This window comes from Mya arenaria, chromosome 16 (genome assembly GCF_026914265.1).
Source record: "Mya arenaria isolate MELC-2E11 chromosome 16, ASM2691426v1".
In the NCBI taxonomy this organism is placed as follows: Eukaryota; Metazoa; Mollusca; class Bivalvia; order Myida; family Myidae; genus Mya; species Mya arenaria.
The window spans coordinates 33,640,376-33,658,066 of record NC_069137.1 but is presented as its reverse complement, the minus strand read 5'-3'; the positions used below and the strand labels follow the sequence as shown (position 1 = coordinate 33,658,066).

At 34.7% G+C, this 17,691-nt stretch overlaps 1 protein-coding gene across 1 annotated transcript in view; it reads right to left on the bottom strand.

Moving 5' to 3' along the window:
• Window positions 1–17,691, bottom strand: part of LOC128221254 (uncharacterized) — a 122,381-nt gene that overhangs the window by 35,587 nt on the left and 69,103 nt on the right. The window contains exons 10-11 of the mRNA XM_052929793.1: window positions 16,869–17,035; window positions 428–7,078 (exon numbers count right to left, since the gene is read on the bottom strand). Coding sequence (XP_052785753.1) covers window positions 428–7,078; window positions 16,869–17,035 — 6,818 coding nt within the window. The remainder of the gene's footprint in view (window positions 1–427; window positions 7,079–16,868; window positions 17,036–17,691) is intronic.

Sequence of the window (17,691 nt, the reverse complement as noted above, 5' to 3'; positions counted from 1 at the left end):
GCTTTTAGACTTTTGGATGAACATGCCTGAATCCTACGTATACATTATGTACTTGTGCTTGCCATCAAATTTTGTCAACAAGCCCTGCTATATTAAATTGAGAATGAAAGCAAGCCTGGAAATTATTTACCAGAACGGAGCTTGTGCTAATTTCGACCACTGGTCTTGCCCGCTTAAAATATAACAATATCTTACCTCATCCTACTCAAATAGTGGTATCTTAACTTATCTGATCCGACTAAAAATAAAACTTATCTCATTCCGACTCAAAATTCAATTCATCTTATTAAAGACTCCAGATCTTTTCTTATCAGACTCAAATGAACATATTATATGATCTTGTCTTATCAAATTAATAATAGTGTTATTATACTGAAAAAAAATCTGATCTTAAAAGACTAAAACAAACTAATCTTATCTCACTCACCTGTTTCCCCTCCTCATGTATGATGTCATGTCCTCCACCAGCATATGCCTCGTTGCTATCTGTCGGTGGATCCATCACACTGTCAATCGAGATACTCATTCGCCCAGCCGACGTGTAGAATATTTCCTTCCTTGTAAAGTATTCCTGACTTTTAGTCTTCGGTCTAGCACCAGTGTCAGATACACCATCTTCAGAATTGTCTTTTATCAAAGGTTTGTATTTATTCTGTTCTGTTACAACTTCTGAAGTTTCATTTGTAGTTTCAAGATTTTTACTTAAATCTAGATTTGGTTGTCTTTGTTTACTGTCAGTTTCTGTATTATTGCTTAACTCAGAAATAATAAGTTCTGATTCTGTTTCAGTTATCAGGTCACTTTCTTTCTCACTTGTGTAAGTTTCACTTGTAATTTCTGAAGAATCAGGATTATCTATTGAAATACTGGTGTTTTCTTCATCACTTGTTTGTGGATTGTAGACCTCAGGTTCATGTTCAAACATGCCAATTTCACTCTCAATGTTTGTATTACTCAGTTCTGTATTATCTGACAGAGCTGTAATACGTTCTTCAGCAATAACTTTATTCTGATCCTCGTCAACTGATTCTACATGTTCTGAATCTTCCTTGACATCTAGTAATTTCATCTCCTCCAATTCATCTTTTTCTTTAGATTCGGTTTCTTCGATTTGATTGACTTTAACCCTGTCTACAGTTTCAGCATTCAAATCTTCAATCAAACTTTTATCAACTATTTCATCTTTAATATCGACATCATCAGGTTCAACTTTGTCATCATAATCTTCGGCATTTTCAGGCAACCTAAAGGGAGCTGTGTCTACATTCTCAGCTTTTAATTCTTTAACCATTTCATTAACTGTTTCATCTTTATTATCAACATTTCCAGTTTCCAGTTTGTCATCATTACCTTCACCAATATTTCCAGTCAAATTTAAGTCAGCTGTGTCTACATTTTCAGTGTTAAAATCTTCATCAACTATTTCATTGTAAATTTCACCATCATCCAATTTAAGAAAGCCATCATTATCTTCTGCATTTTCAGTAATACTGAAGTCAGCTGTGTCTACATTTTCTTCTTCAGTCAAATCTTGTATGATTTCATTTACCATTTCATCTTTAATTTCAACATTGCCCAATTGTATTAGGTCATTACCATCATACACATTCTCTGTCATCCCTCTGTCCTCCAATTCATCTTTTTCTTTAGAATCATTTTCTTCGTCTTTATTGACTTCAACAATGTCTACAGTTTCAGCATTAAAATCTTCATTTACATCTTTATCAACAATTTCATCTTTAATTTCAACATCATCAGGTTCAAGTGTGTCATCATTATCTTTGATATGTTCAGTCATACTAAAGGGAGTTGTGTCTACATTTTTAGCAGTCAAATCTTGCATGATTTCATTTCCTATTTCATCTTTAATTTGAGCATTGCCTGATTGTATTATGTCATTTCCATCATAGACATTCTCAGCCATCCCTCGGTCCTCCAATTCATCTTTTTCTTTAGAATCAGTTTCTTCAATTTGATTGACTTCAACAATGTCTACAGTTTCAGAATTCAAATCTTCAATTACATCTTTATCAACTATTTCATCCTTAATTTCAAAATCATCAGGATCAAGTTTGTCATCATACTCTTCACCATTTTCAGTCAACCTAAACGGAGCTGTTTCTACATTCTCAGCAATGAATTCTTTAACCATTTCATCAACTTTTCTATCTTTATTATCATTATTTTCAGTTTCCAGTGTGTCTTCATTACCTTCACCAATATTTCCAGTCAAACTAAATTCTGTTGTGTCTACATTTTCAGCATTTAAATCTTCATCAACTATTTCATCCTTATTTTCAACATCATCAGATTCAAGTAAGTCATCATTATCTTCCTCATTCTTAGTTATACTTAAGTCAACTATATCTCCTTTTTCAGCATTTAAATCTTTCAATATCTCATTTACCATTTCATCTTTAATTTCAACATTGTCTGATTGAAGGATGTCATCACTATCAACAACTTTCTCAGTCAGGCTTGGGTAAACTATGTCTACATTTTTAGCATTTACATCTTTACCTATTTCATTATCCAGTTCATCTTTGGTTTCAACATTGTCCGGTTCAAGAATGTCACCATTATCTGCCACATCTTCAGTCACACTAAAGTTAACCGTGTCTAAACTTTCAGCATTCAGATCTTCAATAATCTCATCAACCAGTTCATTTTGAAGTTCAGCATCATCAGGTTCAAGTACATCAGCATTATCATCACCAATATTTTCAGTCATGCTAAAATCAGCACCATAATCAGTTATATCTTCTACATCATAATCTGGTGACTCCTCAGTACTAATTACAATGTCAGGTACAACAGTTTCTTGTCTTATAAGCAATGTACTTGGAGTCTTTTCAGTTTCAGATTTCATAATTTCAACAGTGTTTACACTCTCTGGCCTGTCAGTTTCTTCATATTCTGGAAAGGAAAATGACCTGTAAGAACCATCTCTTGGTATTTTCTTTATCCCAGGTTCAATAGCACCATCTACATGCTCTTGCACTGAACTACTTTCTTCCATTGATGTTTCATCACACGGCGATGTCAATTCATCCGGGGAAGGAACATCAATCAAACCAGTAGTTTCTGCTTCAGTTGTTTCTGTCACATCTTTGTCAGGGGAAAGAACAGGAGATATATCTTCAGATATATTTATCCTATAGCTACCCTCAGTTGTTGTAGAGCTTGCGTCAGAGTCGCTGGATTCATCTTCTAGCGTTGGAACAATATCATTCATTGCATCAGTAATTTCTTCTTCAATCTGTTCAGTTTGCTTCATCTCAAGATAAATTTCAGTTGCACTTGCTATTGCTTCATTTACCATAGTATCTGCCACCTTATTAATCTGTTCTTCAACATTTTCTGTGCTCTTATCATTCCTTTCAACACTCAGTTCTTCCACTGGTTCAGCAGATTTGAATTCCCCTAAAGCATCACGAAATGCAACACTGACCAAATCATCTGCTATACCTTCTAAGGCTTCATGATTGAACTCATTAATACCCCTTTCATCATCAGCAAACCTCACGAAAGGTTTAGGCATTATCATCCTTTTATCTTCATCATCATCCTCATCATCTTCCTCATAACCAGATTCAGGTTTCACATCTGGAATCATTGGGTTAATCTCATATCCAATATCAAACACTTCTTCACTAGGACTTTCTATTGGAGAGAAAGCATTGCCTTTCTCTATATTTTGAAGAACCGTTCCCTGAATCTCTGCATCTAGTGCCTGAAACATTCCAGCTCTTTTTCTTGCAATATCAGTCACTCTATCAATTTCATTGTCAATTCCTCCTGCTCCAACATTAGATATATCCATGTCATCACTATTAACTGAAAATCCCGTTGAGTTTACTGAGCTTCTTGATTCACCTGTTCCTTTTGTATTATCAGGCTCAACGTTCTCTTTATTATCATATTCAGCTTCATCATCAGCAAGCCTATCATCTTCAGTTGTAACTCCACTCATGTATTCAGCTTCTACTTCATAGAAACCATCTTGTTCACTTTCATTAGAAATGCTGCTGTTTTCAACACTTGAGGCCAGATCAATACTTATCTGGGGCATCCCTGGGCCAGTCTTCAATGTTACCTTTTTAAAATCAAAAGATTTATCATTTTCATCAAATCCATCATTTTCATTATTTCCAAAATCATAGAAACCTTTCGTATAGTCTTCATCCGGAGTCTCTACTGAAGAAACAGTTCCAACTGTAGCTGTGCTAGCATTCATTAAGTCAGCAGGTACAATTTCTGATATAATTTCAACTGTTTTCTGGCCTGCAAAGTCATCAATTGTCTGTACAGTTGGTGGAAAATCACCACCATTTTCATAGTTGATTTCATAAAATCCAGTTTCATTTTCTCTTAAGTTTGTCTCATACGCTGAACTTGTCATACATTGAGTTCCATCATCTATCTGTTCACTTTCTTCGTTTACTTCATAAAATCCACTACCATGATCTTCGTTGGGAGTTTCTACTGAAGACTCACTTTGGACTGTCTGTGCACTTTCTGTCATAAGGCCATCAATGATAATTATGTTGTTATCAGTACCTGATGTTTGAACTATTCCTTCACTATTGCTTGCTACATCAGTCTCCAGCCTCCCGTCATGCTTCAGCTGATTACTTTGTATAATTTCTTCGCTATTGCCAAAACCAAACATATCATCCAAAGCGTTACTAGCACCACTGTTGAAATTGTTGACTGCATCTAGAGTATTATCAGTTATCACTTCCTTTGGTTTACCATTGTCTGCTTCCGATGTGGACAACACATTCAGTGCATCATTGTCATCCACTGAACTCTTTAAAAACATATCAAGTTCGGAAGTTGATATAGCCCCTGAATTCACCAATCTCAGTTCTGTACCATCATCAAGATTTTCATTATCATCAGTTTCATTAAATCCAAGATTGTCATAACTATTAGAAGTTTCGATCAAGTTTAGGCTTTGCTTCGGTTTTCCTGATTCAGCTGGGATAATTGCTGTCAAATTTTCAACATTTTCTCTAACAGTTACTAATTCTGATGTATCACTCTCTGAGGTTGAGCCAAAATAGCTGCTTGGATCAGGGCTTATGCTATTTCTTTCCATCAGTGTATCTTCAGTTGCTATATATTGTGATTGGTTTTCTACTAGATTTGATACAGCAGTATCGTCTTCTGTTTGCTCTCTGTGAACATCCATGTCATTGTCAACATCCAATAATACATCTGCATTGGTAATAATTTCTCCATCATTTTTAGTGCCAATTGGTTTAGTGTCTATTAGATTTGTTTCTTCAGAACCCTCTTCCACATTGTCTTTTATTTTGTTACCAAAGCTATTTGTTTCATCATCTGCATTTTCAGTAATCCCAGTGTCGTTGTTATAGCCAATGGTTTTGATATCTGTTTCATCATCTACAGTGTTACTCCCCACACCATTTTTAGTGCTTTGTACATTTTCATTATACTCTATATGATTTACACTGAATTCCACAGACTCTTCAGCATCATCTTCCTCAATCATACTTTCTGAGTCCTTTTCAATGTTGAGTTCAGATAAATCAACCAAACCATCTGTTACAGTATTTTCCTCTTTTTGCTCTTCACTTTGAACATATTTTGGGTCTACCCTCATGCAAACGTCACCAGCCAGTTTTTGATCAAATTTGCACTCTTCAGTGTCTGCTTTAACATCACTCTCAGGCACATTATCCTCTTGCAATGTTCCAAATATAGAAGCAGTGAGACCAGTATCATATTTGTCTCCATCAGTGCTCATTCTACCTTCTTGAGCATGTTCAGATGCTGGCAAACTGAAGTCAAGCAAATCTGTTCCTGATTCTATGACGTTTTCTTTTGCATTTGTAACCTCTGCTCCAAGTGACTTGCTATAATTGTCAGCACTCTCTTCAGGTGAAGAGTCACAAGATAATGCATTGTCTGTTTTGTCTAGTTTAAGATCAAGCTGTTTTTCAGTGTTTTCAAGAAAATCACCTAGTTCTTCTAACGAATAAGTAGCCTGCTGCACAAGAATGTTTGCCCTTGAATAGTTCTTGTCTTCATACTCATTTGGCACAACTGCTCCCATTTCATCATTTGCATTGAAATCAATTAGCATTTGAACCTTATTAGTGTCTTCATCTTTATTATCTGATACTTCTAAATCATTTTCAGACTCTAAATCAAAATCATTTTCGGATTCTTCAGCTATTTCTTCTGATTTATATTCCACATTTTCAGTAACATCGACTTTTTCAAAAACAGATTTAAAATCACTATCAGCATTTGGTGTTTCTTCAATTTTGTCTTCCAATTTTAAATCACCATCCTCATCTATCTTTTCTGATTTTAAAGCTACATCTTCAATAACATCTATGCCTTTTTCAGAAACTGATATTGGGTTGACATCCACATTTTGTGTTTCTTCAAGTTCATCTTCCAATCTTAATTCTACATCCTCAGCTATCTCTTCTGACTTAAGTTTTATATCTTCAATAGAATCACTGACATTTTCAGAAATGGATTTAGACTCACTACCAGCTGATTTATGCACACCATCACCTGTTGGATCAGTTTGAATACTTGTAGTAACCATCTCTGGAAAACTATCATCAGAATCAGTTGCTTCTTGTACAAAAATTTCCGTTTTTGCAAAGCCTCCAACATTTGTTTTAAACTCACTGTCCAGTGCACTCACTTCATCATTCATTCCACCTCCACTTTCTTCATCTTCTGTTATTTCTTCTAGAGTGGCACTGATTCCATCATTTTTTTCCTCCATTTCATCATCTCTCGAACCAAGTTTATTACCATTATCATCATCCTCATTTTCCACTTCATTTATCTTATTTTCCATATCAGTTTTTTTACTAATTTCTGCATCATTTTCAACAGTGTCAGATTCGGCAACATCAGAGAATTCAATAGATTTAACAGCCTGTTCCATGTTTTCTTTAATTATCATTTCTTTGATGGTGTCTTCAATATCAGTTTTTTCCTTGAGTGGTTCAGACAATTGTTTTAAGATTTGAAAATCGCCTTCATTTCCACTGATTTTTCGGAATGATTCGCTTTCAACGACCTGAAAAATATGAAAGAAATCATAGTGCAATACGTTGTTATTTGTCTCAAATTTAAGGGATTAAACCAAACAAAACTCCCCCAACTAATTTTTGCATAGGCAGACAAAAGTCCCTCAATGCTGTGTTTTTTTTATTATGTTTCTGAGTTTTTCCAGGTTATTCAACATTTAATTGAAAACTAGACACCAAATGGCGACATGTCAAGCCTGTTGAAAGAGCCTTTGGTACAGACATAATACTCTTCCATGCAATGGCAAGACAGAATAACATGGAGTGGAACAATATGTATACCTGCAAAACTACGCCTCAGCATGGTGACCCTCTAAGGCAAGTTTGTTCAAAAACCTATAATGCATGGTAAAGATACAGCTCTGATAAGGCTCAGTCCAGACAAGTCCTATCAACAGTACTCATTTTGTCATCTAACCTCTAAGTGTGACCTGGATCTTTGAGATTCAGTCCTTGGTCTTGTTGGTGACACACCACCTCATCATGGTGAACCTCCATGGCAAGTTTTTTTGAAATCTTACTATGCATGGTCAAGATACAGCCTGGACAAGGATCATCTCAACCTTTAACCTTGACTTTGACCTGTGAGGTACTGACCTAGGTTCTTGGGGACATGCCATCTCCTCATGGTGAACATTTATGGCAAGTTTTTTGGAAATCCTACAATGCATGATCCAGATACAGCCTGGACAAGGATCATTTTAACCTTTTACCTCTAACCTTAACCTTTGATGTACAGACCCGGGTCTTGTGCCCTACACTCCACCTCATCAAGGTGAACCATCATGGCATTTTTTTGAAAATCCTAATGCATCATCAAGATACAGCTTGAACAAAGAACAGTCAGGACTGACTGAAGGACGGATGTATGCATGAACATACATGGAACAGACATTATGACATCTATGTCTCGCTCAGTGTAAGCAGGGTGAACAAGAATTAATAAATATAGCACTTCAATCAATCAAATTTCACATCTTAAACAATATTAAAGAATGGAAGAGATCAAGTTAACCCGTGCAAACATTGGATAGAGGAGCTTATCAAAATAACTAAACAAATGCAATGAAACTAAATAAAAAATAAATAAAACTAACATTTATGTAACTTAAAACCTTATTCAAACTTTGTTTTGAAAAAAATAAACTATGCAATTAAAGAAAAAATATAATGATTATAAATAAATCATTTAAAATAAAAAAAAAATAAAAAATAAAAATAACTAGTCTACCAATAATGTCGTAACTATATTAGTAGCATGACTAGTTAAGTAAACATGAGTCATAAATTACCCTTAAAAACTTAATCACTTAAGAGTAAGACTTATTTCCATCAACTGTATCATTATTATAAAATCCACACTCTATCACAGTATCAATATAGGGTCCTTGGGTTTGTAATGTAACTCAAGCCATTCAAACACATTGACAGTGTATATATGCAGTAGTTAAAATGTTACACACAATTATAAATGTTATATAGCATGTACCAAATGTTTAAATACTGTACACTGCCATTAATTTGTTAGTGCTTTGTTTTTATGGTCTCAGATAACTACTTCAAACAGTTTGCCAATTCTATTTCACGCCATGCTACTGCTCAATTAATTAAAACCTCCACTGAATAATTTATAATGTTATCAAACTTTTAAAGAAGCACAATAAATGTATAATTTGTGTACAGATAAAAAAAATATTAGCCTTAATTATAAATGTGTTTTTTTAATTAACAGCTACATGTCAACAAATTACCCAGTTATTTTTCTTTAGCTGTACACAAATCATATGCATTGTTTTGTTTTGATTCCTAAGTCAAATGAGTAAAACATAATAACACATTAAAATAAAAATAAAAAACTAATTCTGCTATCAACATATAATGATTGTGTCCCTTTAAGAGAAGATGTCAAAAATTGGTGAATCAGTGTCTATATATAATCTCACCCCTAGTTTTTTTTCTTCTTTTTTTAAAAAATTGAAAAAGCATAACTTGCCAAAATCAAAAATCCCTTTTAAAACTTAGATGAGGTTCTTCTTTGGCCTTAATAAATGAAAGTTTTAATAATGCATTGTGATGGCATTACAGATATTAGTGAAAGTTTTAATAATGCATTGTGATGGCATTACAGATATTAGTGAAAGTTTTAATAATGCATTGTGATGGCATTACAGATATTAGTGAAAGTTTTAATAATGCATTGTGATGGCATTACAGATATTAGTGAAAGTTTTAATAATGCATTGTGATGGCTTTAAAAATGTAAGCAAAATCAAACCTCTCACAAAATGTAAGCAGTTGACATTAAATTATACATTTCCTATATTCCCTTAAGCAATTCAGGAAATTAAAGTCAATTGAAAGTTTGAAATGAAGTGCACAGTGGTAGTATTAAATAAATCAAAATTGACCACAATTAATCATTCAGGACGTTTTCGATCAATATTATAAATGGATGATTAATCTTCAAGAAATAATGTTTTGTTTACAAAGTTTATAAATTATTTTGTTTGTTATTTCACATAAAATTGTATAATAATGTTGTTGTTTTTTGTTACTTTAAATACATGTCAATCAGCTTACTGTTATTCAAATTGTAAAGTTGTGAAAGAAATGTGCTTTTTTTTTTTGAATTGCTAACATTTCTCAATTTTTGTTACTTCCATACATGTAAATACCATATATGTTCTATTAAAGGTTTATGCCCTTGCAGATGCACCAGGGGTCTTTTCATGGATCTATTTTCCAATCTTTGCCATTTACAATGGATACCTGAGCCTAAGCCTCGAAAAAAGACAATAAATTCCAATGAAAAGCATTCCTATGGCCACCATTTTAGGGCACCTGCTGCATGACGTCATGCATATTTGGAAAAACCACACCATATTGTAAACAATGTCGCCATTAAATTGCTGAAAGTTTTGTATTGATATATCGAAGCCATGCATTTAGTGGACCATTTTAATAATTTACACAGCCTGGTTATAATGTTTACAGCTATGATGCAGCTGATACTGATTGTAATTTCATGTTTTTGCCTCCAATTTAGTGGACTTTAAAAATTTACTGAAAGGGTAAAATTTATGGTTCTTTTGTAGCGCACTGGTTCCTTAGAAAGAAGCGCGCCCTGCGCCTTTAATAGGACATGTACTGTAAGTTCACTATTATTAAAAAAACATACTATATATTGTTTTGTTTGAAAATAAATATGCTATTTTTTATTTATCTTTAAATTGCAAACATCTGCATACTTAAGAGCTGCACTCTCACAGAATGAACGTTTTGAGAATTAAAAAAAAAAAATTCTCAGAACAAGCAAATCTTTGTGTAAATGTCTTAAAACCAATGAAACAAGACTGCTGACAAAAGTTCAGATTGCAGTTTTTTATATTTATGTTCGAAAATTAAAGTTTTATGGCTATAAGTGTTACTAACGCTTTAAGACAAACATAATTTTCGACAGTTTTCCAAACACTTGAGATGTGTTCTATTGTGATGTATCTAATATATGGCTGTTTTGAAGGCATTCATATACCAAAATCAGCTCATTCTGAGACAAAAACTTGAAAAAACGTCAAGACTGTCAATCTGTGAGAGTGCAGCTTTAAAGGCATACAGCAAATCAAATAATCATTTTCTTATCATTATGGTCTTAATTCATTTTACAGTCTGATTTTATAGAGGCAGTTTATACAAATTAAATTTCTTGGCAAATATGATTATTACATGTTTGATGCATGGCATTTTGAGACGGAAAATACATCCCAGGGGATATTTGACTGCTTGTATAAATATTGATTTCACTGAATGTTTACAGTAATAAAACAGAAACAATTTCCTGGAGCGCATGATAATTGATTTGGAAAACATGCAACAAAATAATGAATAAACAAGCATTTTCAGTGAAAAGATATCCCCCGCCAACGATGGCTTGTTTGTGCTTGAAGGTTAAAAAAAATCTCAGAAAGAATAAGATAAGCACATTGGTTTTACTGAGAAACGGCTGCAAACAATGATTTTTTAATAAATCAAGGGCAATAACTCTAAGGAAAATTTACCAATCCAAAAGAAAAATAGACAGGCATCATCAGAGTATGTTGGTTCTTATTTATTCCAAGTGTCATGAAATTCTACCAGCTAGTTGCATAGAAAAGGCTGCAAACATGGATCTTTTAATAAATCAAGGGCAAATAACTCATATAGAAATTACACAATCCAAAATATAAATAAACAGGCATCATCGCAGTATGTTGGTTCATATTTATTTCAAGTTTCAAGAATTTCTACCAACTAGTTACTGAGAAATGGCTGTAAATGAGAGTTTTTCAAAAAATCAAGGGCAATAACTCCAAGTACAATTGACCAATCCAAAAAAAAAATGAACAGGCATCATCCCAGTATAGTAAATCATATTTATTTTAAGTTTCATGAAATTCTGCCAGCTAGTGACTGAGAAATGGCTGTGAATGTGCATTTTTCAAAAAATCAAGGGCAATAACTCCAAGGACAATTGACCAATCAATTTTGTTTTGGACGGGCGTCATTCCAGTATAGTGGTTCATATTTATTTTAAGTTTCATGAAATTATACAGGCTAGTTACTGAGAAAACGCAGGTGACGTACGGACGGACGGAAGGAAGGAAGGACGGACGGAAGGAAAGACAGACGGACGGACAACGCCATTTCAAAATCCCCCTCTCTATTTCATAGGCGGGGGATAATAAAATCACATAAACATGTTATGTTTTTTAAACATTTATATATGGTCTATGACAATATAAAGATTATTACATCGTTAACTGGATCGTTAACTTTTAAAGGTAAACTATTTTACAATGAGCTTACATATTTAAAGTTGCACTGTCACAGATGTTCTGACAACTTTTTAAAATTTTGTCTTGGAACGAGCCAATTTTTGTGAAAATGAATGGAAACCAGTTATATAAGACTGCTTACAAAAAATTAGATCGCAGATTTTTATATAAAAGCTCAAAAATAGATGTTTTATGCATTTTTCTGAAAACGTTAGTAGCGGTTTAAGTCATTAAAACATTAATTTTCGAAAATTAAACTAATTTAACTTAATTTTTGACCTTAAATAAAAAATCTGCAAGACAAAAAATAAAAAAGTTGTCAAAACGGCCAATCAGTGAGAGTGCAGCTTTAAACAATGTTATAATTCGTGCAGCTTTAAACAATGTTATAATTCGTGCAGCTTTAAACAATGTTATAATTCGTGCAGCTTTAAACAATGTTATAATTAACTTTAACAAAGTTTTTCATGAGGGCTCATTCGAATAAGTCTGACTGACCAACATGCTCGATCACTCCTACATGTAAATACCCCCCATAATTAAGCTAGCACCAATTATAAATAAGTAAGCTGATATCATCTATGTTTTATGTTTAACTAAGCTATAAGCATCTGTTTTAAGTAAGCTAGCATCATTCTGTTTATAGTTATTTAGAAACTGTAATTAGTTAGCAAACAGCTGCTATCATCATTCTGACCTAACTAGCAGCTATCATCTGTTATATTTTGCTGTTAGCATCTGCAACTGTTAAAAGTAAGCTCGCAAGATATTAAGAAAGCTGCTAGCATAATTCTGTTCTGTGCTAGCTAGATCTGTAATAAGTTAGCTGTTAGTGTCTACAATTAGTTGCTAGTATATAAAGGTATAGTAAGCCAGTAACAAGTTAGCTAGCATTTGGAAAATGTCTATCACCAAAGAAGAGATATGTAATTGTATCTGTTTAAATAATACATCAGTTAAAGAGGAGAATACAAATGTTAGCTTTAATTTTAATTTTCATGTAATGTCAACATTTTTAACATCCAAAATCTTCACAGTTTAAAAAACGTTGAATTAATATCCCCCGCCCGATTAGGCAAGTCTGCATTGAAATCATGTGTTGGTGACATATTCCAATCAAACCAAGCACGAATGGAAAGACGGACAGATGGACGGTCGGACGGACGGACGGACAACGCCAAAACAATATCCCCCTCCCGAAACCTTCAATTCAACAGGGGTAATGAAATAATTTATGTTTCCATACATTATCATTTGCTCAAAAATAACCACCTTTTAAATGTATAAACATAATCTCAAAACATTTTAAAGCGTTAGAAACATGTGTATTCCTCCATGTTAAACTAGCAAACATTGAGACCAACACCTAGCTACATGTATTTTACAAAGCGTTCATTACATGAGAAATAATGAGAAAAATGTTCCCTTTACATAGGTTAAAACACTAAATTTGCTCAGGGTGACAGTAGTTAATTTAGCAATAAAAATATATATAAAGAAATGAAATAAAACAAAGCATTGATTAATGTAATCATAGTCTATCCTCAACATGAAAATAATGAAAAATAATTGTTTAGTCTATTTAATAAGCATTTGGAACAACTAAAGGTACTTTAATAATGAAAGATTCTTAAGTTTATTTTAATGAAAACTTAGGTCATCCTTAAACATTAATGTTGTTTCTGCAGGAGCCCCACCAAATCACCAAAAATGCCCTATGCCTAATATATTTTATAATTTTTACCCATGAAGTACACATATAAGATTTACGTATTCCGTAATAACCTTGTTAAGTGTGTGGTCATCACTCTGCTCAATTCTAGCCAACCTATACAGTGTGTGTATAATATGTGATAAATTACATCATAGATGCTACATTGGAAGGCAAAAGTTTGCTTCAAATGAAGACTTAAAAAACAAACTACCATTTCAAATGAAACAAAGGGCAGTCTATGCGGCTTAAAAAGTACCGCCTTCATTTTAATGACTGTGTTTGATTTGAGTTTCCTCAAACACTTTCACAAACCTGTTTCCGAAATAATGTATTGACAGTGCTTCATCATGCGGAGGTTTTGTGAAAAGGTTTGTCAAAGTGTTTTAAGAAACTCAACTCTCAATCAAACTCTGGTAAAAGACAGAAGCCGGGGCACTGTAAGCAGCCTAGAATGCACTATGTAAAATAGTTATCTTTGTTTAAAGTCTTCATTTGAAGCAAAATATTGAGTTCTGACGAAGCATTTAAGTCTCAATTTATCACATGGTATACACACACTGCTTACCACTACAACAGTCTGGGTTTGAGTCTGAGTCTGAGTCTGGGTCAGAATCTGGGTCCGAGTCTGAATCTGAGTCTGGGTCCGAGTCTGGGTCCGAGTCTGGGTCTGAGTCTGGGTCTGAGTCTGGGTCAGAGTCTGAGTCAGAGTCTGGGTCTGAGTCTGGGTCCGAGTCTGGGTCCGAGTCTGGGTCAGAGTCTGGGTCAGAGTCAGAGTCTGGGTCCGAGTCTGGGTCCGAGTCTGGGTCCGAGTCTGGGTCCAAGTCTGGGTCCAAGTCTGGGTCAGAGTCTTGGTCAGAGTCTGCGTCTGAGTCTGGGTCAGAGTCTGGGTCTTGCCATTGATAACAGTGAACACAAATGCCTGGCTGTTATTTTTTAGTCCAAAAGTGGAATATTAAATCCAGAGTTATTGTCCTTGTTACAGATGTGTGCAGTGTAACTGGTAACATGTATACCAAGTTGCTTTTGAATATCTTAAATTTGTCAAGGTAATGACCATACCTCAACATTTTTTCTTCAAAAAAGAGACATTTGAATCAATCTAAAACACATATCTTTAAGGATAACCTGATGGAAAATCTGTTACATTCCCTAGCTTCTAAATGAGAGGTTTCTCACAGAAAATCCATGTATAGTTTTTATATCAGAAAATCGTTAGTCGAGAACTTCTTTTGGCATATTGACACTTTTAAGTGCAACCACAAATGACGTTTTGATCACTCACACAAACACATACACATCTGTTAATGGTTGTTGGTTGAAATACTTTATTTTAGCTTGAATGTGCAGACAGCTGTGAGCTAATGAGAATCCCTCTTGAGTCTGTTTCCTGGGCATAAAACCAGTACTGTGACTTATTTTAGAGGCCATGAGAAAGTGCCTTTGAGTGAATTGAACCCACAACCCTTTGGGTGAGAGGTGGACACCTATACCACTAAACCACTCTCACCCTGGTAGGGATCGAGCCCACAATCTCTTGGAGGAGAGGCAGACACCTATAACACTAGGCCACTCTCACCCTGGTAGGGATCGAACCCACAACCACTTTGAGGAGAGGCGGTACCTATACCACTAGACCACTCTCACCCTGCAGGGGATCGAACCCACAACCACTTGTATAGGAGGCGGGTACCTATACCACTAGACCACTCTCACCCTGGTAGGGATCTAGCCCACAACCTCTTGGAGGAGAGGCGGACACCTATACCACTAGACCACTCTCACCCTGGAAGGGATCGAGTCCATAACCTCTTGGAGGAGAGGCGGAAACCTATACCACTAGACCACTCTCACCCTGGAAGGGATCGAGCCCATAACCTATTGGAGGAGAGGCAAACACCTATACCACTAGACCACTCTCACCCTGGAAGGGATCGAGCCCACAGCCTCTTGGAGGAGAGGCAAACACCTATACCACTAGACCACTCTCACCCTGGCAGGGATCGAGCCCACAACCTCTTGGAGGAGAGGCGGACACCTATACCACTAGACCACTCTCATCCTGGAAGGGATCGAGCCCATAACCTCTTGGAGGAGAGGCGGACACCTATTCCACTAAACCACTCTCACCCTGGTAGGGATAGAACCCACAACCTCTTGGAGGAGAGGCGGATACCATTACCACTGGACCTGACTCTCACTCTTTTAGGGATTGAACCCACAACTCCATGGGTGAGAGGCGAACATCTATACCACTAGACCACCAAGTCTACCCTCTTCTTGTTATTTTGGTGTGGTTTTTTTATTATACGTTCATTCGTAAATTGATCATTTAAAAATTGTGATTAAAATCTATTTGAAAAAAAAAATGTAAATGCTATCAAAAGGCTGATTGGTCAATAATAACTTTTTTTTATCCAATGAAAATGTACAAAATATTCATTTCTCAAAAATCCTTAAAAGAATATGTCAATATGCCAAAACTAGTTGTTAAAATACCAGAAACAGAAAACAGAATGAATGTGAGTGCAAAGCCACTCAAAACTGAAACACATTGATACCTTTATATGTACATGAGATGATGAAAATCTGTTTATGAATTCTGTAAACAAAAATATAATATCAAACTGAAATAAACAACAACAAAAACAACAACAGGCAAATAAAACATGTCGAAATAAATGTTAAACATGATGTATGCAAATGAAAGCTCCCCAAAAAGCATCATGCAAAAATAACATGCACTTGTATACTATATCAAATTGATCTATTCATTGAAAGAAAAATACTGCTAAGAATATATCATTCTGAGGACCATTCCCTACATTTCTACAGGTGGAATGTACAGTTGCCTCCCCTGATCAATACAGTAAACTATTCCATAATAAACCATGGACCAACCCTTTTAAAATATAAACAGTGATGACATGACGAAATCTAGTTAATATCTGCTCCCTTTCATCTTACAATAATTTTGTCCAAATAAAATCAAGGACAAGTCCACATAGACTTAGAGATAAATTATGTACAAGCAATCTTACATGTACATAAATCTGTCGATAGTAACATGATCAATTTCCATTATGAAACTATTAAACTGTTCCACTTTTTAAAATGGACTGGTCCTTCTAAAATGCATTGGTGTGACAACAACTTCAAATTATCAGTAAACTTACCACCCCTCCCTAATTACCACCTAAACTATTCCACTTTACAAAACAGACCAGTCCATTTAAATTGTTTAGGGTAGACACCTACCTCTTTATCAGCATCGGTCTCTATCGACTTTGAGAAACCAGATGCATCCGATGATGATATCATGTTGAGGCTCCCATGGAGAGGATCCATGTTTGGCAAATAATCGGTCTCAATCGATAAATCTTGGCAGAGTTTCGATGCAATGTGTCCGTGGCTTGCACCGTGAGCTAAAGAATATAGATAATAAGACTTAAGGTATCTGATATTCACTTAAGTGAACTTAAGATGCCTGGAAGCCACTTCAATAAAGATCTTAATAAATTTTATCTTAAGAATTGAAATTTTCTCAGTGTCATAGTTTTTGATACATATTTGTGGAATTAAACTTAAGACATCATTAAATTAAAATTCGTCTATTGTACAAGGGTAGCAATTTTTTTCATTTTTTTTTCAGGTTTCCCGAACTCCTTCTTGTAATTATTTCTGCTTGACAAAAACAATTTCATTGAATTTTTTAATGCAACCGACGATTTTTCTTTTATTCTTCTCTAATTTTGACTACATCTTTTCGGATGTTTTCTTGCTCACCAAAGTGTGACATTATGACATTCAGACATAACCTTACCTAAAACTACCTTCTTTTTTTAACTCCTAAGCTACTTACCATATTTATTAAATAAAATATTGGTGGGGAAGGGCAGTCAAATTGAACCAAAAATATTTTAGCCTTATATACTTTTTTCAATTGAAGAATAATCTTTCTAGACTCTCGCTCTTACTGCCAAAATATAAGTGTTATTTTTTATTGATTACACAGTACACAAAACTTTAAAAAGAGAGACTAAATTGCATCGAAGCAGGGCTCAAACCCATGTCCTTTAGG